At 40.9% G+C, this 25,808-nt stretch overlaps 1 protein-coding gene across 1 annotated transcript in view; it reads right to left on the bottom strand.

Annotated features, from left to right (window-relative positions):
* Positions 1-17,452: 17,452 nt before the first annotated feature.
* LOC134357889 (PH domain leucine-rich repeat-containing protein phosphatase 1-like) overlaps positions 17,453-25,808 on the bottom strand; it is a 174,874-nt gene continuing 166,518 nt past the window's right edge. The window contains exons 16-17 of the mRNA XM_063069633.1: positions 21,783-22,011; positions 17,453-19,189 (exon numbers count right to left, since the gene is read on the bottom strand). Coding sequence (XP_062925703.1) covers positions 18,035-19,189; positions 21,783-22,011 — 1,384 coding nt within the window. The 3' untranslated portion in view covers positions 17,453-18,034. The remainder of the gene's footprint in view (positions 19,190-21,782; positions 22,012-25,808) is intronic.

Raw genomic sequence — 25,808 nt, forward strand, 5'->3', positions numbered from 1 at the left:
CAAAGAGTTTCTCCCCTCCCCCAAGAACAGCAGAAAATAATCCTAAACACAAAATAATCTGCAGATGCTGTTGTCAAAGGAACACTCACAATGCGCTGGAGGAACTCAGCGGGTCAGTCAGCATCAGTTGAAAAGAAAATAATCCTGCTGGTGTTTAAAATCTTCTAAAAATGGAAAATGCTCAGGCAGCATCTTTGACATGAGCACCAGAATTAGCATTTCAAGTCAGTGACCACTTATTAATAAAGAGCAAAAAAACAGAAGGGGAACCTCTGATAGGGTAGCAGGTAAGAGAAATTAAATGACAAAGGAATGATAGTACCAAGCAAGAAGTCAATTTCTTTCTTTTTACACATCCAAGAACAACTCCCTTATCCTGACAATCTCATATCTGCAAAAATTGCAGAATTAAGCATTGCTTAAATGCCTGCAATCTGCTATCAGCATCCACTGCTGGTTTTCACATTCAATAGAACAACATGCATTTCACAGTCAGCAGTAACATAATTATTTTGTGTGCGATAAAAAGTCATTTTACTTACGAAATGAAAAAATATTTTAATCAGGAAAGATAGAGATAAAATCACTGTGAAATTTCAGATGAAATTGTCAACATGAAAATTCAAACATAATCTGCTCTGAAGAGTTCTAAATTCCTAGAATTATGTAGCACAGAATAAAGCCATTCTGCCCACTGTGTTGTGCCATTTTTCAAAAAGCATTATCCAACTTTTCCTACTTCCCTGCTTTTCCAGTCGGCCTGTAAACTTTATACCTATTGAAGTCCTAACACCGGACTTTGGCAGAACTATTATGTGCTCATTTTAGTTTTGCCATGAAACTGATAGTAACCTATAAAACGTGCACAAGCAGAGTTAAATTCAGAGTTTCAGAAGTTATCAATAGCCAATTCTAATCAAGTGCTAGAGATACTGCATGATGCCGTCTCCAAACAAGAAACAGTCCATCTCGACACATTTCAATACATAGTACGGGACTTCAACCAGGCTTGTTTGAAGAAAACCCTACCCAGTTACCATCAGCATATAAACTGTAGCACCAGAGGCCCCAACACACTACACCACTGTTATACTAATGTAAGGAATGCCTACTGCTCCCTGCCTAGACTGCATTTCAGTAAATCAGATCACTTGGCTATCCTTCTACCTGCATACAAACAGCGGCTAAAAAGCAAAGCTCCAGAAATTAGGACAACAAAGAAGTGGTTACAGGAGGTAAGGAGCGGTTATAAGATTGTTTCGAGCCAGTGCCGTCTTCAATAACTTATCTGTGGATCTGAATGAATACACCACGGTTGTCGCGGACTTTATTAAAACAGTTGTAGACGAGTGTGTCCCCACGAAATCATTCAGAGTCTTCCCCAGTCAGAAGCCCTGAATGAACCATGAAACCTGCAATGTGCTGAGGGTCAGACCAGAGGCATTCAGGTCAGGTGACCAAAAAAGTTACAAGAGATCCAAGTATGATCTCCGGAAAGCCATCTCACGAGTGAAGTGGCAATTCAAGACTAAACTTAAATCAACAAAAAATACTCGACAGTTGTGGCAGGGCTTGAATACCATTACCTTTTATAAAGTTAAGTCAGATGATGTAGGTGACAACAGGGCTTTGCTTCTAGATTAACTCAATGCCTTCGATGCTCACTTTGACTGTCAGTACATGGAGGAATCTTCACAAACTCTCACAGCCCCAGATGATTTTATCTCTGAGGCTGATGTGCGAGCAGTCTTCAGGAACGTGAACCCACTAAAAGAATCCAGCCTAAATGGGGTACTTGGCCAAATGCTAAAGACCAGAGCTGATGAACTGGATGGCGTGTTCACTGAGATCTTTAACCTCTCACTTCAGCAGTCCAAGGAGCCCACCTTTTTCAAGTAGGCTTCAGTTATACCGGTGCCTAAGAAGAACGAGATAGTGCCTCAACGACTATCGTCCAGTCATACAAGGCTGTATGCTTAGCCCGCAACTCTACTTGTTTTACACTTATGACTGTGTGGCTGAGCACAGCTCCAATGCCATATTCAAGTTTGCTGATGACACCACTGTCATAGGCAGAATCATAGGTGGTGACAAATCAGCATATATGAGGGAGATTGAAAATCTATCTGAGTGATGCCATAGAACAACCTCCTACTCAATTTCAGCAAGGCCAAGGAACTGATTACTGACTTCAGGAGAAGGAAACCAGCGGTCCACGAGCCAGTCCTCATTGGTGGATCAGAGGTGGAGAGGGTCAGCAATTTAAATTCTTTGGTGTCATCATTTTGGAGAATCTGTCCTGGATCCAACACTTAAGTGCAATTACAAAGAAAGCTTTCTTAGGAGTTTGGGAAGATTTGGCATGACATCTAAACCTTTGAAATTTTTTATAGATGTGTACTGGAGAATATATGGATTGCTGCATCATAGCCTGGTAATGCCCTTGAACAGAAAATCCTATGAAAAGTAGTGGATGCAGCCCTGTCCATCATGGGCAAAGCCCTCAACACCATTGTGCACATCTACACTATTGTCACAGTATTGTCACAGGTAAGCAGCATCCATCATCAGGGACCCCCACCATTCAGGACATTGTCTTTTCTCACTGCTACCATCAGGAAGAAGATACAGGAGCCTCAGGATGCACGCCACCAGGTCCAGGAACATTACCCCTCAAACATCAGGCTCTTGGACAAAAGGGTATAGAGAACTTCACTCAACTTCAATTGCCCCATCATTGAAATGTTCCCACAACCTACGGACTCACTTTCAAGGACTCTTCATCTCATGTTCTTAATATTTATTGCTCATTTATTTATTACTCTTTATTTTTGTATTTGCACTTTGTTGTCTTTTGCACACTAGTTGAATCCCCAAGTCGATACGGTCTTTCACTGATGCTGTTATGGTTATTATTCTATTATGGATTTATTATGCCCATAAGAAAATAAATCTCAGGGGTGTATATAGTGACATATATGTACTTTGATAATCAATTTAGTTTGAAATGTGATTCACTACTAGACCAAGGGTGTACCTATTGTAGTTTATCCAACATGTTGTTGATCTTTCAGTTAATAAGAGCTTCAGGTATTCACTAACTGTTCCAGTGCAGAATACCTTCAATAAGTTTGCTTTGCTACATGAGAACTAGAGATCATAGGTTTAGGTCAAAAGTGAGGTATTTGAGGGGAACCTAAGAGGGACCTTCTTCACTGAGAGGGTGGTGCAAGCGTGGAATGAGCTGCCAGTTGAAGTGGCGGATGCGGATTTGATTGCACTGTTTAAGAGAAGTTTGGATAAGTACTTGGAGGGGAGTGGTATGTATGGCTATGATCCAGGTATGGGTCGATGGGATTAAGCAACGTAACGGTTCAACACTAGATGGGCTAAAGGGGCCTGCTTCTGCACCGTAGTGCACAATGTCTCTGTAACTCACTGCTCCGCCAAGGATGTGTATCTACTGCAGTTTTTCCAACATGTTCTAGAGCATTCAGTTAATCAGTAAGAGCTCTAAGTATTCACCAACTATTCCATTCTGAAACACCTTTAAGAAGTTGTGCTTTGCCACGAGGTTCACATTACTTTATATTGACGTATTAAGCTTCAATACGATTGGCTGTTGAGCCAATCATTCAGCTGCAAAAAATAAGTAATTTAATATGTGTGGAATTCAATGAGAAGAACAGTTAAAGCAATCAATCATTTTTTTAGAGAAAAGGATATATTTAATTTTTTGACTTCTACCTTAATCTCATATATACTTCAATCTTCATTTTGCACTACAGGAGACATTTAAAATATCAGCAATAAACTGTGCTCCTTCTTCGTCTGCTGAGAGACTTGTGACATATTAGTTATCCAGCCAGCTCAATGACATCACTGTTGCTGGGATCCTGGGATCCACTTGAACAAATGTTTGCGAATAATCAAGTTCAGAAAAGGGGGATTCTTCACCACAGAAACAGTCAGGTCTTTGTGCACAACTTTCTTCATGGTCAACTGGAAAATCCATGACGTAATTTTAGATAATTTCACAATGGAAGTCAAACTCTGTCCCAGGATACTGACGGACTTTTACCGCTGTACCATTGAGAGCATACTCACCAACTGCATCTCAGTGTGGTATGGCAATTGTCCTGTATCGGACCGCAAAGCACTCCAGCGTGTGGTGAAAACTGCCCGACGGATTATCGGCACCCCATTTCCCACCATTGAGAACAACTACCGTAAACGCTGCCTGGGCAGGGCGAAAAGCATTATCAGGGATGCATCTCACCCTAACCATGGACTTTTTACTCTCCTCCCATCCGGTAGGCACTACAGGAGCCTCCGCTCCCGCACCAGCAGGCACAGGAAGAGCTTCTTCCCTGAGGCTGTGACCCTGCTGAACCTCACATCACAGCGCTAAGCAGTATTGCATCCATATTGTACTGTCTCAGTACTTTTATATTTGAGTGCTGTAGCACATTTTTTATTCACAGTTATTTTGTAAATAACACTATTCTTTGCATTTCTGGTCAAATGCTAAATGCATTTCATTGACTTTGTATCTGTACTCGGCACAATGACAATAGTGAAACTAATCTAATCTAATATACATAGAAAACCTACAGCACAATACAGGCCTTTTGGCGCACAATGCTGTGCCGAACATGTACTTACTTAGAAATTACCTAGGGTTACCCATAACCCTCTATTTTTCTCAGCTCCATGTATCTATCGAAGAGTCTCTTACAAGACCCTATCATATCCGGCTCCACCACCATTGCCGGCAGCCCATTCCATGCACTCACCACTCTCTGCGTAAAAAACTTACCCCTTACATCTCCTCTGTACCTACTTCCAAGCACCCTCTCACGTTAGCCATTTCAGCCCTGGGAAAAAGCCTCTGACTATCCACACAATCAATGCCTCTCATCATCCTATACACCTCTATCAGGCCACCTCTCATCCTCTGTTGCTCCAAGGGAAAAAGGCCAAGTTCACTCACCCTATTCTCATAAAGCATGCTCCCCTATCCAGGCAACATCCTTGTAAATCTCCTCTGCACCCTTTCTATGGTTTCCACATCCTTCCTGAGCACAGTACTCTAAGTGGAGTCTGACCAGAGTCCTAAAAGGCTGTAACATTACCTCTCGGCTCTTGAACTCAATCCCACAGTTGATGAAGGCCAATGCACCATATGCCTTCTTAACCATAGAGCCAACCTGCACAGCAGCTTTGAGTGTCCTATGAACTCAGACCACAAGATCCCTCTGATCATCCACACTCCTAAGAGTCTTACCATTAATACTATATTCTGTCATCATATTTGACCTACTAAAATGAACCACCTCACACTTATCTGGGTTGAACTCCATCTGCCACTTCTCAGCCCAGATTTGCATCCTATCAATGTCCCACAGTAACCTCTGACAGCCCTCCATACTATCCACAACACCCCCAACCTTTGTGTCATCAGCAAACTTACTAACCCATCCCTCCACTTCCTCATCCAGGTTATTTTTTAAAATCACGAAGCAAAGGGGTCTCAGAACAGATCCCCGAGGCACACCACTGGTCACTGATCTCCATGCAGAATATGACCAATCTACAACCATTCTTTGCCTTCTCTAAGCAAGACAATTCTGGACCCACAAAGCAATGTCCCCTTGGATCCCATGCCTCCTTACTTTCTCAATAAGCCTTGCATGGGGTACCTTATCAAATGCCTTGCTGAAATCCAGATACACTACCTCTACTGCTCTACCTTCATCAATGCACTTAGTCACATCCTCAAAAAATTCAATCAGGCTTGTAAGGCATGACCTGCCTTTGACAAAGCCATGCTGACGATTCCTAATCATATTATACCTCTCCAAATGTTCATAAATCCTGCCTCTCAGGAACTTTTTCATCAACTTACCAACCAGTGAAGTAAGACTCACTGGTCTATAATTTCCTGGGCTATCTCTACTCCCTTTCTTGAATAAGGGAACAACATCTGCAACCCTCCAATCCTCCAGAACCTCTCCCATCCCCATTGATGATGCAAAGATCATTGCCAGAGGCTCAGCAATCTCCTCCCTTGCCTCCCACAGTAGCCTGGGGTACATCTCGTCCGGTCCCGGCGACTTATCCAACTTGATGCTTTCCAAAAGCTCCAGCACATCCTCTTTCTTAATATCTATTGTCATGTGATTGGAAACAATGAATAGATCGAGTCAGGATTTATAAAGAAACAAACATTTTTTAAACCCTGATAAACAATGGGGAAAAAACTGAAAACCCTAACTGGAAGTAAATAGCTATGCGGCCATTCATTAAACCACTACTCAGTACTAGTTCTTAAAGCGATAAATTCAAACACAGTTCCTCGAATGGTAAATTTTAAAGTCCAAGAGATTTATATAGTCAGTTAGGAGAGACTTTCATGAAGTAACGAATTCCTCGAAGACACGATGTCACTGCCACTCCCGGCCGGATCCTGCCTTGTCCACAGGATTCACGAGGACGGAAATAAAACTATTTTAAAGGCACTGACCTTCCTCCTCCATAGAATAGATCCTGCACAGCCTTTTCTACCACTTTTAGCAGAGGCTATTTCATGCAGATCACTCTTTCTTAAACGAATTCAATAATGGTCGATCCTTTCCAAACCTGTTGAACATCTCCTTCAGGGTCCCATCTTCACTCTCCAATGTTACTGAAAAGATACATTAACAAACTTGGCAGCGATGGTCAAACTGCTGGCCCAGACTTCTGTACCTTACAATAGAACATAAAACTCAAATAAGATCAAACCTGCGTCATAATGCAAATACATAGCGGAGCGGAGTATCTCATTGATATTCTAACTAGAAAACTAACTGCGTCACCAGGGGTCTTCCCTTTTATACCCGTGGTGAACATGTCATCATGTGACCTCACTTCGGCAGGAAAATTACATCAGGTGACCTCCAAAAGACCACTACATCATTCTCACAAGATCTCCATCAGGTATGTAACACTATAAGCTCAAGCTTTTCAATCCACCAATCCCTACAATCATCCCTACGATCGCCAAGATCCTTTTCCATAGTGAATATTGAAGCAAAGTATTCATTAAGTATCTCTGCTATCTCCTCTGGTTCCATACACACTTTTCCATTGTACACTTGATTGATCCTATTCTCTCACGTCTTATCCTCTCGCTCTTCACATACCTGTAGAATGCCTTAGGGTTTTCCATAATCCTGCTCGCCAAGGCCTTCTCATGGCCCCTTCTGGCTCTCCTAATTTCATCCTTAAGCTCCTTCCTGCTAGCCTTATAATCTTCTAGATCTCTATCATTACCTAGTTTTTTGTACCTATCGTAAGCTTTTCTTTTCTTATTGACTAGATTTTCAACAGCTTTTGAACACCACGGTTCCTGTACCCTACCATCCTTTCCCTGTCTCATTGGAACGCCACACAAATATCCCAAGAACATTTGCCACATTTCTGCCGTACATTTCCCTGAGAACATCTGTTCCCAATTTTTGCTTACAAGTTCCTGCCTGTTAGCTTCATATTTCCCCTTACTCCAATTAAACACTTTCCTAACTTGTCTATTCCTATCCCTCTCCAATGCTATGGTAAAGGAGATATAACTGTGATCACTATCTCCAAAATGCTCTCCCACTGAGAGATCTGACACCTGACCAGGTTCATTTCCAAATACCAGATCAAGTACAGCCTCTCCTCTTGTAGGCGTATCTACATATTGTGTCAGGAAGCCTTCCTGAACACACCGAACAAACTCCACCCCATCTAAACCCCTTGCTCTAGGGAGATGCCAATCAATATGTGGGAAATCAAAATCTCCCATCATGACAACCCTGTTATTATTACACCTTTCCAGAATCTGTCTCCCTATCTGCTCCTCCATTTCCCTGTTGGGTGGTCTATAAAAAACACACAGTAGAGTTATTGACCCCTTCCTGTTCCTAACTTCCACTCGCAGAGACTCAATAGACAATCCCCCTCCATGACTTCCACCTTCTCTGCTCAGCGGTGCCATGCCCCCACCTCTTTTGCCTCCCTCCCTGTCCTTTCTGAAACCTCTAAAACCTGGCACTCTAAGTAACCATTCCTGCCTCTGAGCCATCCAAGTCTTTGTAATGGCTGCAACATCATAGCTCCAAGTACTGATCCACGCTCTAAGCTCATCTGCTTTGTTCAAGGTGCTTCTTACATTAAAACAGACACCGCAGACCATCGATCTGAGTGCATCCCTTCTCTATCACCTGCCTATCCTCCCTCTCACACTGTCTCCAAGCTTTCTTTATTCGTGAGCCAACTGCCCCTTCCTCCATCTCTTCAGATTGGTTCCCCCCCACCCCCCCGGCCAACAATTCTAGTTTAAATTCTCCCCATCAGCCTTAGCAAACCTCCCTGCCTGGATATTGGTCCCCCTTGGATTCTAGTGCAACCCATTCTTTTTGTACAGGTCATGCCTGCTCCAAAAGAGGTCCCAATGATCCACAAATCTAAATCCGAGGGGTGGTTGGGGAACTTTCATAATTGCTGGGTTAACAATAAGAAGATTCACCTTCAAGTTGACAAAAGGTCATAGTAGTGGTGAGTGCAGGGATGAAAAAGGTAATTTCTAAACTTAAACTTGTGGATGTCAGCAAGATATGGTTAAATAGTTGCTTTGACTAGCAGATTCTGCCACGTCATATTCACATAAATTGACATGGCAAAGACTACCAGTTTTGTCATGTTAAGTCCAACATTACTGATTGTAACTGGAGAATCAGGCATCCACTGTACCATAACATCAGCTTGTTGATTGTAAAGTCAAAATGGTGTGCTGATAGATGAAGTAAAATGAGGAGCATGTATCGGTAAAAGATAGGACATACTCAGCATTTATGCTCAAAAGTTGTTTTAAACAAGAATATATTTTTGATCGTCATCATTGTAATAATGTGGGAAATACAGAAATTAATTTGCACACAAACTCCCACAAGAAACTGTGCAATGACAACCAGATTATCTGATTTTCTGGTGTTTGTCAAGAGATAAAATTTGGCAGAAAACCAGGCATACTTCTCCGGCCTTTTCAAAAGTACCACTGAATCTCCTCTGTTTTCATGGGAGAGTAGAAAGGGTTTTTTCTTGTTTCATTTTAAAAAATCTCATCTAAAGAGTGAAGCACTCTGTCAGTACCACTGGGGAGATCTTGTGCTCAATATTCTACAGAGGGTTTTGAACTCATGATTTTCTGACTCATGCAAGAGCACTGTCATGTGAACTGTAGCTTACAGTAAATTAATTACATGGTAACTTCCAAGAGATGCTTAGAAAGAGATAAAAGGGAAGAATACAGGAAACTGAGCAGGGAAATGTATGACTAAAGCATAATGATTGGTAACAATAATATTCTAAGCAGTTAACTGGGAAATTGCAATCACGCAGAAATAAATACTTACAACAGGAAATTTGGAGACTGCTGCTGCTCAGGCCCGGGGAATATTTGACACCACTAATGGCTCTGGTATTATTTACTGGTTTCATGCCTATTTGTTGTGCCGGGTCGCTAATACGTAATAGTTGACAATCTCCCACAGTAGCCTTGCTTTTGAAAAATCATAAATAACTGTCTTTATTTGGCTCACATGTTACACCACAAAACTGAAAACTACATAGCTTCCTCAGGAATTGTTTGTTAAGCTAGAAAAACATGTTATGGGTTGAGAATTCATTCATTAAAGTTCAACTGGTCTTCAGTTTTTGAGGGCATTGATTTGGCATCTTTGAAATAAATAATGAAAGAAAAGTAAGTAATTATCTACCTTAGAATATCCTGAAGTTCCTTACAATTAATGAATCAATTTTGAGGTGTTGGAAATGCTGCACATCAAATTCCCGTAAATAGCAATGTAATGTAGACCAGCTAATCTCCTTATGAGAGAAACATGGCAATAATTTTCTTGATAACTCATGGGGTTATTTGAATCTACCTGACAGAGCAATTGGGAGTTTTAACATCTTGACTGAAAGAAGGTAATCCTGATTGTGAGCCCTCCTGTATTGCTGCAATGGCCACTCTTTTTTTTAAAGTCTCTGGAATGGGACATGAATCCACAAATGTTTCAGATGCCAAAATGCCACAAACTGAGGTACAGTAGTGATGTTAGAGCCAACCAGTAGAGGTAGTCAAACGATAGTCATGAGGTACAGACTTACAGATAGCATGGTTGAAATGAAAACTCCGGTATTATTTAGGAAACCTTTCTCTTCATTTTTAGAGAAGTGGAAGTAACCATTAGAACCTTGGTCAAGAAGGTTTCAGATGGGCTGAAATGTCAAGTATGTTTAATTATTTTATGTATATTCATATGTAATTTGCTGATGATTCTTGTAGCCTGCTGCAACATTTTTTGCAAAACACACTTGAATGCATACATGCAAAAATTCAAAGACACACACATACACTTACACACTTGCTTGTGTGCAAACTGCCTTTGCATATACACTAATATGTACAAATTAATCCAGCTGAAGCACTCAAAGGTTAACACACATACAAACAGGAGCATACACACATGTATATGGACACATTTAATTGCACAAATAAACACAAAGATGTATTAGCATACTTATATAAATACAATTGTAAAAACATGCAAATAAAGAGACCTGGAGCACAGAAAAGATCTCTTGGACCCTCGTGTCCATTGTGACCTTTATGCCCAACTACAGTAATTCTGTAAGCAGAGTGCTGAGTCTTTAATTTGAATCACCATCTCTTATCAGCTTCTGGCCTATTTTGTCCTACAGTTTAGCAATTTTGAGACAAATGCAGTTTCAAGAAAACAGCAATTAAACAGCCAGCATTAAAATCCCCACCAGTCCATTAATTGTTTATGTAGAACAACAAACTCTAGTTCCGTCATTCACCTGTACTGTGATGGTTTCCAGAATACTTTCAATTATCTTCAACTTCTGTGGTGTGTTCATTCTAGGTTCCCATTCTTGATCACCGTCCATTGCCCTCTGCTGGATTTCTTGGGAATGTCAACCAAAGACAAGAACCTCGACAGATTCCAACGACAGATTTCTCCTATATGTTGGATGATTGATTTAGTTGACTAGTTTTACCCCACCTGTGCTACAGGTAGCGGTGGGTGGGAATGCATTCCTAGAAAACAGGCTATATTGCAATTTTCCATAATATAAAGCCAGATCATGTGTGCGGGCATCAAAAACTCAAGTTGAAAAGAAATTGTGATGATTACTTTTATTTCCACACAAATTCCATGAGAAATTATATTCAGTTCCCAAATTTTTGGGTTGTGATTCGTGAATTCTGTAAGGGTGAATTCCCATAGCCTGAACACCCAGAATGCAGAAATTGCCTGCAGTAGGCATCAGACTGCCTTGAAGGGTCATCTTATTCAGCCCTGTGCATCTGAGCCAACTAAGTACAGGCAGATACTGACTGTAGGCATTGAGTTGAATCTGGTCTAATTTGGCTGACAACTAATTTGAGAACATGTTATATGCAAAATGGCTGTCATATTTTATAGATTACAACAGTGACTTCACTTCAAAGGCACATTATCAGGTATAAAATGCTTTGGGACTTACCTCTTCCAGGTGTGAGCTTGATGTTAGAATTTAAGAGCAGTTAGCATGGAACAAGACTCTAGAATCCTGTTGACAATGAATCCCAGCAAGGTTGGTTATATAGAGTTACAGAGTTATATAGCATCAATTCAACTGATCTTCAGCTTCTTTTAACTCTCACCACCTCAAGCAACCATCATGTGCTGAAGTATAAGCAGTTTTGAACTAAGCACCTTTTTATCCCTTGCAGCTCATTTCAAACTGCTAACCCAGTTTCCCATTTATATTAATTTGAATAACTTATAAAGCTTGAAACCAGTTAGATGGACCCCTAATATTAGACCATAAGACGTAAGAGCAGAATTAGGCCGTCTGGTCCATCGAGTCTGCTCTGCCATTCAATCATGGCTGACCCTTTTTTATTCCTCCTCAACCCCAGTTCCCGGCTTTCTCCCCATAACCTTTGATGCCATGTCCAATCAAGAACATATCAATCCTTGCCTTAAATACACTCAACGACCTGACCTCCACAACTGCATGTGGCACCAAATTCCATAAATTCACCACCCTTTGGCTAAAAAAATTTCTCTGCATCTCTATTTTGAAATTGGTAAGGCCAAATTTGGAGTATTGTGTACTGTTCTGGTTACCAAACTATAGGAAAGATGTCAACAAAATTGAGAGAGTACAGAAAAAATTTACTAGAATGTTACCTGGATTTCATCTCCTAAGTTACAGAGAAAGGTTGAACAAGTTGGGTCTTTATTCTTTGGAGCGTAGAAGGTTGAGAGGGGACTTGATAGAGGTATTTAAAATTATGAGGCGGATAGATAGAGTTGACATGGATAGGCTTTTTCCATTGAGAGTAGGGGAGATTCAAACAAAAGGACATGAGTTGAGAGTTAAAGGGCACAAGTTTAGGGGTAACATGAGGGGGAACTTCTTTACTCAGAGAGTGGTAGCTGTATGGACCAAGCTTCCAGCAGAAGTGGTTGAGGCAGGTTCGATGTTGTCATTTAAAGTTAAATTGGATAGCTATATGGACGGGAAAGGAATGGAGGGATATGGGCTGAGTGCAGGTCGGTGGGACTAGGTGAGAGTAAGAGTTTGGCACAGACTGTAAGGGCCGAGATGGCCTGTTTCCGTACTGTAATTGTTATATGGTTATCTGGTTATATGAAAGGGCGCCTCTCTCTCCTGAGGCTGTGCCCTCTTGTCCTAGACTCTCCCACCATGGGAAACATCCTTTCCACATCTACTCTGTCTAGGCCTTTCAACATTCAAAATGTTTCAGTGAGATCCCCCCTCATCCTTCTGAATTCCAGCGAGTACAGACCCAGAGCCATCGAACATTCCTTGTAGGATAACCCTTTCATTCCTGGAATCATCCTTCTGAACCTCCTCTGGATCCTCTCCAATGCCAGCACATACTTTCTAAGATGAGGGGCCCAAAACTGTTCATAGTAGTCAAGGCGAGGCCTCACCGGTGCCTTATAAAGCTGCAGCATCACATCCTTGCTCTTGTATTCTAGACCTCTTGAAATGAATGGTAACATGGTATTTGCCTTCCTCACCACTGACTCAACCTGCAAGTAAACCTTCAGGGTGTTTTGCTCAAGGACTCCCAAGTCCCTCTGCTTCTCAGATTCCTGGATTTTCTCCCCGTTTAGAAAATAGCCCGCACATTTATTTCTGCTACTAAAGTGCATGACCATGCATTTTCCAACATTGTATTTCATTTGCCATTTTCTTGCCCATTCTCCTATCTGTCTAACTCCTCTGCATCTTACCTGTTTCCTCAACACTACCTGCCCTTCCACCAATCTTCGTATCATCTGCAAATCTGGCAACAAAGCCATCAATTCCATCATCTAAATCATTTATATACAGCATAAAAAGTAGTCCCAACACTGACCCCTGCAGAACACCACTAGTCACTGGCAGCCAACCAGAAAAGGATCCTTTTATTCTCACTCGCTGCCTCCTACCAATCAGCCAATGCTCTAACCATGTTAGTAACTTTCCTGTAATACCATGGGGTCTTAACTTGGTAAGCAGTCTCATGTGTGGCACCTTGTCAAAGGCTTCCTGAAAGTTCAAATATACCACATCCACTGCATCCCTTTTATCTATCCCACTTGTAATCTCCTCAAAGAACTCCAACAGGTTCGTCATGCAGGATTTTCCCTGAAAGAAACAATGCTGACATTATACTACTAGTCCTGTGTCACCAAGTACTCCATCAACTCATCCTTAACAATTGACTCTACCATCTTCCCAACCACTGAGATCAGGCTAAATGTTCTATAATTTCCTTTCTGCTGCCTTCCAACTTTCTTAAAGAGTGGAGTAACATTTGCAATTTTCCAGTCCTCTGGCACCACAACACAGTCCAATAATTTTTGAAAGATCAATTCTACTGCCACCGCAATCTTTAACGCTACCTCTTTCAGAACCCTAGGATGCAGTTCATCTGGTCCAGATGACTTGTGTAACCTTTAGGTCTTTCAGCTTTTTGAGCACTTTCTCTCTTCTAATAGCAACTGCACTACTTCCCTTCCTTCACACACTACAACATCAGGGACACTGCTAGTGTCCTCCACAGTGAAGATTAATGCAAAATACTCATTTAGTTCATCAGCCATCTCCTTGTCCCCCATTATTACTTCTCCGGCCTCATTTTCTAACGGTCCTATATCCACTCTCATTTCTCTTTTATTTTTAATAGACTTGAAAAAACTTTTACTACCCATTTTGATATTATTGGCGAGCTTGCTTTCATATTTCATCTTTTCCTTTCTAATGATTTTTTTTAGCTGCTCTCTGTAGGTTTTTAAAAACTTCACAATCCTCCAACTTCCCACTAATTTTTGCTTTGTTGTATGCTCTTTATTTTACTTTTACAATGGCTATGACTACCCTTGTCAGCCATGGTTGTACTATTTTACCATTTGAGTATTTCATTATTTTTGGAATACATGTGTCCTGCACCTTCCTCATTTTCCCCAGAAACACACACCATTGCTGCTCTGCTGACATCCCTGCCAGCAGCTCCTTCCAATTTACTCTGGCCAACTCCTCTCTCATACCACTGTAATTTCCCTTACTCCACTGAAATACTGCTACATCAGACTTTACTTTCTCCCTATCAAATTTCAAGTTGAACACAAACATATTGTGATCACTGGTTCCTAAGGGTTCTTTTACCTTAAGCTCCCTAATTGCCTGCAGTTCATTACATAACACCCAATCCAGTATAGCTGATCCCCTAGTAGGCTCAACAACAAACTGCTCTTAAAAAGTTGTCTCTTAGGCATTTAAACAAACTCACTCTTGAGATCCATTACTAACCTGATTTTCCCAATTGACCTGCATGTTAAAATCTCCCATGACTGCCATAACATTGCCCTTTTTACTCGCCTTTTCTATTTCCTGTTGTAACCTGTGGTCCACCTCCCAGCCATTGTTGGGAGGCCTGTATATAACTAATGTCCTTTTACCCTTGCAGTTTCTTAACTCAATCCACAAGGATTCAACATTTTCTGATCCTATGTCACATCTTTCTACTGATCTGAGGCTATTCTTTACCAGTAGAGCTACAACACCCCCTCTGCCTGCCTTCCTATTCCTCTGATATAACATGTAACCTTGGACATTCAGCTCCCAACTACAACCATCCTTCAGTCACGATTCAATGATAACCACAGCACCATACCTGGCAATCGGTAATATTGCAACAAAATCATCCACCCTATTTATTATACTACGCACATTTAAATACAACACCTTGAGTACCATATTTGCTACCCTTTCTAATTCTGCATCCCTAAAGATTTGATATTCAGCCTTTTGGCTGCAACTAAGTCCCATCACCTGCCTGCCCTTCCTGACAGTCCGTCTGCACGCTATCTTTACTTTTTTATCATCTGTCCTGTCCTGAGTCCCTTCACTCCAGTTCCCATCCCCCTGCCAAATTAGTTTAAACCCTCCCCAACAGCTCTAACAAACCTGCCGCGAGAATATTGGTCACCCTTGGGTTCAGGTACAGCCCGTCACTTTTGAACAGGTCATACCTCCCCAAAGATCCCAATGATTCAAGAACCTGAAGCCCTGCTCCCTGTACCAGCTTTTCAGCCGCGCATTTATCTGTCAAATCATTCTGTTTCTACCTTCGCTGGTGGGTGGGACAGGTAGCAATCCAGAAATTACTACCCTGGAGGTCCTGCTTCTCAGCTTTCTACCTAGTTCTCTAGATTCTCTTTTCAGGACCTCATTGGTTTTCCTTCCTATGTCATTGGTACCAATACATACCAAGACATCTGGCTGCTTCCCCCTCCCTCACCAAAATGTTGTGGATGCGATCTGAGACATCCCTGGCCCTGGCACCTGGGAGGCAACATACCATCTGGGTGTCCCATTCACATCCATAGAATCTCCTGTCCGTTCCTCTCACTATTGAGTCCCCTATCATTACCGCTCCCTTCTTCTCTCTTTCCCTTTTGCACCACAGACCCATGGTCAGTGCCTGTAACTCGGTCGCCATGGCATTCTCCCTGGAGGTCATGCCCCACAAAAGTGTCCAAAGCAGTATACTTGTTTTTGAAGGGAATGGCCACAGGGGTGCTCTAACTGCCTATTTCCATTACTCCTGACAGTGACCCAGATACACACATAGAAACATAGAAAATAGGTGCAGGAGTAGGCCTTTCGGCCCTTCGAGCCTGCACCGCCATTTATTATGATCATGGCTGATCATCCAACTCAGAACCCTGCCCCAGCCTTCCCTCCATACCCCCTGACCCCCGTAGCCACAAGGGCCATATCTAACTCCCTCTTAAATATAGCCAATGAACTGGCCTCAACTGTTTCCTGTGGCAGAGAATTCCACAGATTCACCACTCTCTGTGTGAAGAAGTTTTTCCTAATCTCAGTCCTAAAAGGCTTCCCCTCTATCCTCAAACTGTGGCCCCTCGTTCTGGACTTCCCCAACATCGGGAACAATCTTCCTGCATCTAGCCTGTCCAATCCCTTTAGGATCTTATACGTTTCAATCAGATCCCCCCTCAATCTTCTAAATTCCAACGAGTACAAGCCCAGTTCATCCAGTCTTTCTTCATATGAAAGTCCTGCCATCCCAGGAATCAATCTGGTGAACCTTCTTTGTACTCCCTCTATGGCAAGGATGTCTTTCCTCAGATTCGGGGTGACTACTTCCCTGTAACTTTGATCAATTATATCCTCACTCTCCCGTACAAGCCGAAGGTCATCCAGTTGCTGCTCCAGATCCCTAACATGGTCTTCAAGGAGCTGCAGCCGGATGCACTTCACACAGATGTAGTTCCCTGGGAGACCCTGGGTCTTCCAGTTCTCCAACATCTGGCACGAAGAGCACACCACAGCCATTTAAATGGTACAGTAAGAGAGGAAAAAAAAACAAAGAGGAAACCTTAACAGACGCCTTACCCAGAGCCGATGCCTCTTTTGAGCCAAAGCCTGTTGCTCCTACTGTCATCACTGGCCTATCCCCAACAATGTCTGTTCCGCTTATCCCTTCTGTACTTTTATTTAGTTCACAGAGCTCTGTTGATGCCACTGATAGGCCCCAAACAATATTATTTCTGATTATTTAGAATGCTGATTTATTTTAAACAAAAATGAATTGATATATTTGGTTATAGATGCTGCACATTTAAAAAATTTATAGAAATAAATTAAGTTGTGCTGTAAGCAGCAGAACATATGACAGAAAAGACATTAATGCATGTAAAGTGACTAATGAAAAATAAAAGAGGAAACCAAAAGATAAGTCAGGTAGTAGACAGACTAATATTCAGACACTCATTATCTTCTCAAAGTTGCAATAATGGGAAATTTAAAAAGCCCCTTTATTTTTTGTTTTTCAAATACAACACTACATTGTCTTTATGTGTCACAACATTTAAACTATTTACAAATAATTTGTGAATCAGCTGTTCTCTCAGAGAAGATTAGTACATCTCAGTGACTATGTCACGTTAATGAGTATGCAACTCCTAGGAGTTAGTTTTTAAAGTCTACAAATTTCTATGACTTCATTTTAAAAAGCCATGATTTTAGAAGTACCACATTTACAGCATTAACTAGAATCAATCATTCTTAATACTTACGCTTTTCTGTTTTTTAAACAAGTACTCAATAATAACTGCTGGCAATACACTAAATGTGTCCTCATCTTGTACAAATGATATGTTATAGAAAAACTGATGTTAATCTGTTAAATGTAACTTAATTAGTTAATCAACAGTAAGAACAATCTAGAAATGATTAAAAATTGGCTGCACACCATTGTGTGTAACTGGCAGGGAAAGAGGATTTATAAAGTGAGTCAAAATCTTTTGATATTGGAACATCTTACATTACTGTTCCTTGAGAAAATTATGGTCAAATTAGCTAAATTTAGCTCTGTTCCTTCAGGTCATAGAGGTGTGTCGTAGCTCTCTGGGAGCTGGTCCAGTTGATACTGCCGCTGCTGTTGTTCCTGATGTTGTTTCATTATCTCTTTCACCTCATCCTCCAGTTCTGGGGGAATTATGAATTGATCATCTGGATCTGGCTGGGCAGGGGCAGCAAAATAACCACCAGTCTTTTTCAAAGGTGCATCAACTGCCACCTCAATCAAATTATGGCTCTTCTCCAATGGGGCAACGGAACCATTTCCACGCCTCCTGCCAATAGTCCCTGTTGTGGAATACCCAAACTTGCTCTTATCATTTCCTGGCCAGTCAATTTCACCGTGAATTTTAAGGAGCATCATTTTTTCAGAGGCTTCATCTTCATTTGCACTGATAACTATTCCTTCATCACAGGCATCTGGTGGTGAGTGTAAAGCCATTTTTTCCTTAACCTGAATGCAATGTATGTCAACCTCAACTTCCACTCTGCTTCCGTTGGAAAAGACACCCTCAATGGGCTCCTCATCTTCACTGTCTAGTCCATTGTCTGAAAATGCACTAGAGAAGGTGGCACTGGAGAGCTGCCGCTGGAATGAGTTTGTCAGACATACTGGGTGCAACATACAGCGCTGCTCGCTGTGAAAGATGGAGCATCCATCATTCATCGTGACCTGAGGTGGCTCATCCGAGGCTGTTGAACCCACTTCACTGCTCATTTCAGAGGTGGAGATTTCACTGCTGATCTCAGAGGCAACGCCACTGCTGGAAGATGGCATCCCTAAGTTATCTGCTGGCCTGTCCTTAATAACCACATTTACTGATGGTGGGAAAATGCCAGGGCTGGATGGAGGTACCCCATTCACATCACAACAACAGAAACAGTCCTCACTAACATTTAGCTGGACGACCACGGCACTGATGCTGTCATTGCACCCATAGCTCTGAGCCAGACTACAGAGCTTTTTGGCAGCAGCTTTGGCATCGGGTACATTTCTTACAGATTCCACAGCTTCCGCATGGGAAATACTTTCCCATAGTCCCTTACTGCCCAGAATGAAGAATTCATCTTGTGGTGTGAGGGTAACAGACTGAACATGAGGCCGAGGCACGACGTATGGATGGAGGAATGCATAGCCTAAAATTCTTGTAGAATCAGTTACGCCATTGACTTTGTTGTCCTGCAATGAGAGATAATTTATTAATTTCAGAACAAAAATCCAGTTGGCAGATACAGAAGTCAAACAGATTTATGCAAACTCTACTTGGGGCTAAATATGCAAAAACAAAAAAATGTACTCTTTTTAAAGATTTCTTATGTGTGGACCAAGTATTAAAAAAAAACTTGTGACTTCTTAATGTCATAATTTGCTCAAAACCAGGACAAAAGGTGATTATTTAAAACTATTTTCAGATAAAGTATCTAATCAATAAATTATTAAAGACGATATTCACATCCCACTAACCTTTTTGTATCAATGAACCTCTCCAAATGTCTTTCTACCATAATTGTACCTGTCTCTACCACTTTGTCTGGCAGTTCATTCCATATATCCATCACAATCTGTTTGGAAAATTGAATGGTGACCAGAACTACACAGAATATTCCAGGCTCAGATACATCAATGTCTTATACAGCTGTAACAAAATTTCCAAATGCTTGTACTCTATGCCTGTCTGATTGTGAAATGCAAACCTTTGCCCTTTTCACTATCTTGTCCATCCGTATTGCCACTTTCAGGATCCTATGCACCTATACCTTTGGGTTTCTCCGTTCTACAACACCTCACAGTGTCCTGCCATTCACTGAGTACATCCAACCCTGGTTTAACTTCACACATATCTGAGTTAAATTTCATCTCTCACCAAAATAATTTTGTATCCACCCTGAATCCCATGTGATCTCATCTGCTGAACCAGTCTACCCAGTGGACTAGAAAAGTCAAAGACTTTTCTTGTCCACTTAGACAATGTTTAATGCCTTGCCCTCATCAATTGTCTTTGCCACCTCTTCAACAAACTCAAGATTGTTGGACACAATTTCCCATACACATAACTGTGGACGATCCCTAATGAGTCCTTGCCTTTCTAAATGCATAAGGATCCTGTCTGTCAAAACCTTTTCCAGTAACTTTCTCACCACGGATGTTAGCCTCACTGACCTGTAGTGCCCTGGCTTGTCCTTGCAGCCTTTTCTTAAATAAGAACACATTAACCACTCTCCAGACTTCAGGTATCTCTACTAGGGCCTCAGCAAATTCCTTGCCTGGCTTCCCACCCACCCTTGGATACAGGCTGGGGATTTATCCACCTTCGTGCACTTCACAACAATCAACACTTCACCTTTCATAATACTGACATATCTCTGAGCAGCACTGTTCTTATCCCCTAGTTCTCTAGTTTCTCCACAGCAAATGCAGATGGTAAATACATCATTTCTTTATTTCTGTCAAATGGGATGTGGGGAACATAGCTTCAAGAGAAGAAGCAAGAAAAAATGTTTTCTTTGCTTCAATAATTGCACATGATTCAGTCAGTATGTCTCTCTGGAATAGCTGAAATAATGTTATATATTCAGTCTTTGTATAACACACAATGACTAATTAATACAGAAAATGGAGTCAACATGAAGAAGAGCTGACATGGACAGCCATTACTGCTCTCCCTTACAAATAACTGAGAGGTGATATTGTCATTTAATGTGATAAAAAGAAATTACTTGTCACCTTTACTGATAACCATACCACTAATTATGACTGACCATTCTTGGCAGTGAAGAACTGCATACTCTTTCTTTATTTACCTAGCAGGGGAATACTGGTTCTATTGTCCCTTTCTAGGAAGAGGTACAGTCGACATTTTGGGCCGAGACCCTTCGTCAGGACTAACTGAAAGAAGAGCTAGTAAGAGATTTGAAAGTGGGAGGGGGAAGGGGAGATTCGAAATGATAGGAGAAGACAGGAGGGGGAGGGATGGAGCCAATAACTGGACAGTTGATTGGCAAAAGGGATATGAGAGGATCATGGGACAGGAGGCCTGGGGAGAAAGAAAAGGGAGAGGGGGGAAGCCCAGAGGATGGGCAAGGGGTAAAGTGATAGGGACAGAGGGAGAAAAAGGAGAGAGAGAAAAAGAATGTGTGTAAATAAATAAATAACAGATGGGGTACGAGGGGGAGGTGGGGCATTAGCGGAAGTTTGAGAAGTCAATATTCATGCCATCAGGTTGGAGGCTACCCAGACGGAATATAAGGTGTTGTTCCTCCAACCTGAGTGTGGCTTCATCTTTACAGTAGAGGGCCTCCTGTCTTCTCCTATCATTTTGGATCTCCCCTTCCCCCTCCCACTTTCAAATCTCTTACTAGCTCCTTTCAGTTAGTCCTGACGAAGGGTCTCGGCCTGAAACATCGACTGTACCTCTTCCTAGAGATGCTGCCTGGCCTGCTGCGTTCACCAGCACCTTTTATGCGTGTTGCTTGAAATTCCAGATTCTGCAGATTTCCTCGTGTCTATTGCCCCTTTCTGCACTTTAAGGTATGATATTGGTAATATCATTACCTCCAGGAATAGATTCCGATTTTATAAATTGCTCCTGGATAGCTGTAGCATTTTGTATGCCAACAGGTCAACCAATAGAGACATCCCCAAGCCAGAAAAAAAAATCTGTATTAAGCGTATAACCTGAATAGAACTGATGCTTGAAAGGCTAAAAACAGTTCGTACTAATTGGGTTAATTGGAAAATCAGTTTCTGATGGCTGAATACTAGATATTTTTACCTCAGTGACGATAGCTTTGTGCTTTTTAACCCTTTCTAATTCTTCTTCACAGCCAACAGTGTACAGCTTTGAGAGAGGCAATGGTTTTCCATCTCTGCACAGGACAGCCTGACATTTTCCAACATTAGCTGCAGTCAGCATGAAACAACCACTGGGATCCATAGGATCATGTTTTATGTGACAAAGGACTGCAGAACCCCCCAGCTTCTGGCCAGCTGTTCCAAGTTTCCTAAAAATACAAGAAAAATGATTATTAATAACATGTTGGGTGAAGAGTAATTAAATAACCAACAGAATGAAAGAAAAAGTTTTCAAACATGCAAGACTTGGACATCACAAATATCATAGGTAATATAAATTTTCTAACTTAAGAAATATTTTGATGCCATTAGCTGAAAGAATCACCCGTGGAGGTGAATAAAGAAACTGAGATGAACTATGCAGAATTATTCAATTTCAGAATGTCAGCAATGAAAACATTTAATATAGACATAAACTGGAAGCAATTCTGTTTACTGAGGCAGTTAAAATTAATTATAAAATTATAAGCAAACAACGTAATTTCTCAGCTGTCAAATAACAAATGCCTCTAAATCTGCAAAAATAGTATCGCAAAGGTAACACTGCTGTTTGAACATAAATATTCATTAACAGTACAGAACACAGCAACCAATATTGACTGCATAAAAAGTCAAGACTAATTATAATAAATTTTACAATAAATCATTATACACCTTAAACTGAAGACTAATTTAATCAAATAGTTCAAATTACTATTACAAGAAAAATCCTCAAACTTGCATCTCATATTTACACCATTTTTATTTACCCTCAGCCGTAAACAATTTTCCATATCCAGTGGATTCTGGTTAGCCACACCACTAGTTATGACTAACCATTCTTGGCAATGAAGAACTACATACCTCTGTTTATTTACTGAGCACGAAAATCAGGATCAGTACATTTGGCCCAATTAAATAGCTGCCCCAATTAGCCGAAGTTTCATGTTAATATTTATAAAGGTATAAAAAAGACAAACTACCATTTAATTAAGTAACAAATCATGTATTTAAATGAACACAGAACAAATTGGAACAAAACCAATGCTACTACAACACTATAAGACTGTGTATTTGTTCCTAATAGTTATCAACCGAGGAACTCATCCAGTGCACACAGTGAACATCCAGGGTGTTCAGGGAGGCGTAGCAGCACCGGTGAAGGGGCTTGTGGTGTCTATTCTGGAGCAGCTTACTCATCTTTGGTCCCCACTAGACACTCACTCTCACCCGTGGCTCCAAGTAGGTACATGCATGCAGCAGCAGTCACACCCTGATACACTGCTTTGACAGGCACGCTAAACCACATGAAGGTAGCCGGTCGGCCTTATACCCTGGTGAAATAGGGGCATGCCTGTCCTAGCATGTGAAGTCAAGCTCCTGTGGGCTGGACGGATGAGATGAACAGTGAGTTCCAATGGCCAACAGGGTAGTTCTGCAACACTTCATGGAGAGTGAAGTACACGATAAGGCACAGAAGTCATGGTTATCCACTGAAATCGAGGAAGACCCCAGTTTGTGACAACTAATCATAGCACTGGACCCAGACCTCTGAGGTCCAGAAAGTGGAACTATCCCAGTGCAATGGCTTTTCCATTTTAAAAACTCTTCCGCTGACGTTTCACTGTCATCATTGGATACGCCGGACAAACAGCACGCTGCCATGTTCTTTTGATTGACTGTAAATGAACAAAATTAGTGCAGACACCTAGTGCAGGTAATGGACAGCCTTCATACAATACTTCTGAAGATTGCATCCTCCAAATATTCACTTTCATTGAAGCGTTCAAGATGTTTGTCGATACCATCAAATTTATAGTTCCTAACTCGTTGAACTAGTGAAATGGTTTCATTTTCACTCCTGGCTGTTCCTGGCATCTCCAAGCCTAAATGCTTGAAGCCGCAGTGAACAAAACAATTCTGAATTGTCTTACTGCTTATTTCTTGCTAACTATAAGTGACAAAAATCACTGCTTTTCAAACACACACAAATATAACTGACACTATTTTAAAACTGTAAGGTTTAAGCACGGTGCTGTTTCTAACGGCCACACAAGTTTACACGATTAGTTTGAAACTGTTCGGCAACAATTTTCTGTCCCAATTCAGTGGCATAGTGCTCCAAACAAATGAAGAGAATCCCGGCTACTTCCTTGATTAGTTTTGTTTTTTTTTAAAAAAGAGTTGTTCCAAATGAGTGGCTGCTCCAATTAACCAGAATCCACTGTATACCTTTTATAGAAATCCTTATGCACAAAAGACACTCATATTTTTTAGTTCAACTTTTAAACTTCTTTCAATTTGTTAAGCTTAAAAGAAGACTTCAATGAATGGAACCACTTTCATATCCCTTTCAGGACATTCCTTAACACTTTACAGCCAATTAAAGTTATAGAAATATCGTAACAGTTGAAATGTAGGATACATAACAGCCAAAATGCACATTAAATACACAATCTGTTCAAGTGATGTTAACCGGGGAGTAAATTTTAACCAGTAAATCAGGGAAAAAACCCTCCCTACTATATCCAAGGATCCTTTATAGTATCTTTGAGAATGGAAAGCTTTGATTCAACAGTTCACCTGTTTGATTCAGACAGCACTTCCAACAATGTACTGTTCCTTCAGTGTCAAAGTATTTGTGCATAGTTTCCCTGGGTCTATATGGATTATGTTCTGGAAGATTTTAAAAACAATCACTACATTTCCTTCAATAATACTGCATTTAGCCTCACATTTTTGTAAAGTATTTCTCTTTAAGTTCTAATCATATGTGGTGGAATTACTGCTTTATTCTTGCCCTTTTCAACCCGAGTAAAGCATCATATAAGACCATAAGACATAGGAGCAGAATATTTAAGTAACTGTACAGTTATTTAATGCTTTCAAGACACATCTCAAAGTTCTTAAAGCAATTCTTTAGAACTGAAAAATAAATTTTGATCCCCAGTTCAAATTGTTGCTATCAGCCAATGATAGCAAGGGTATTACAACAGGCATCTGCATTTCTGATGAAAAGATGATAGGACTGGGGGATGCTGTAACACCTCAGCTAGTGACACCAATTAAGAACAGTACCGTGTGCAATTCCCACAATAATCAAATTGATTCCCTACTAATTGTTTTTAATAGTGGGGAGGGGGAAGTGAAAGTCTTCAGATATACACTCAGCTTATGCTTAATTGGAATTGCAAATAAGTTTCCGTTCTTGAACAATCCAAGAACAGATACAAGGAACTGCAGATGCTGGAATATGGAACAATAAAAAACAAACTGCTGAATGCTGGAGGAACTAAGCAGGTCAAGAAGCATCTGTGGAAGCAAAGTGGCAGTCAACATTCCTGATTGTGACAATGCATCAGGACAATCCAAACTTGGTACAGAGCTAAAGAACAGCTTCAATGATAAGCAGTGCTAATACATAATATAGTACAACTAAACACAGGAAGTGCTTGATAGCTTGATTGAAAGGCCCAGAGGTTTGACATTCCGATATAAAAAAAATTATGTGCATTGCAAGCTGAATGAGTTGCCTTATATTCTTGAATCAGAAAGATACTGGGGCAAAAGCCAAGAGCACATTTTCATTGTCATTGCTTTGTGAAACAAATGAGTTGCATGGGTTCATTGTTGCAAATGCCCACTTTTCAAGAGTGTATTATTTTAAGCATTCCATTTTCCTGTCTAATTTTAAACAAAGCAGTGAGCTAAGTCCCTGAGAATTAACAAGCGCATTTAGTATAGCAAGATTCCAGCTATTCACCATTTATAGCAAAATTGTTCTTTTTACACACCACTACATACAACAGTAAAAAAATCTTTCTCAGTTATAGTGGCATGTTTCTCAGTTATAGTGGCATGTTTCTCAGTTATAGTGGCATGAACTTTAACATGACTAAAAACACATTGCTCTAGTGCATTATAATTTCACAGTTTTACATATTCATTTAAGCTAAAAGAAGTCTAT

This window comes from Mobula hypostoma, chromosome 17 (genome assembly GCF_963921235.1).
Source record: "Mobula hypostoma chromosome 17, sMobHyp1.1, whole genome shotgun sequence".
Taxonomy (NCBI): domain Eukaryota; kingdom Metazoa; phylum Chordata; class Chondrichthyes; order Myliobatiformes; family Myliobatidae; genus Mobula; species Mobula hypostoma.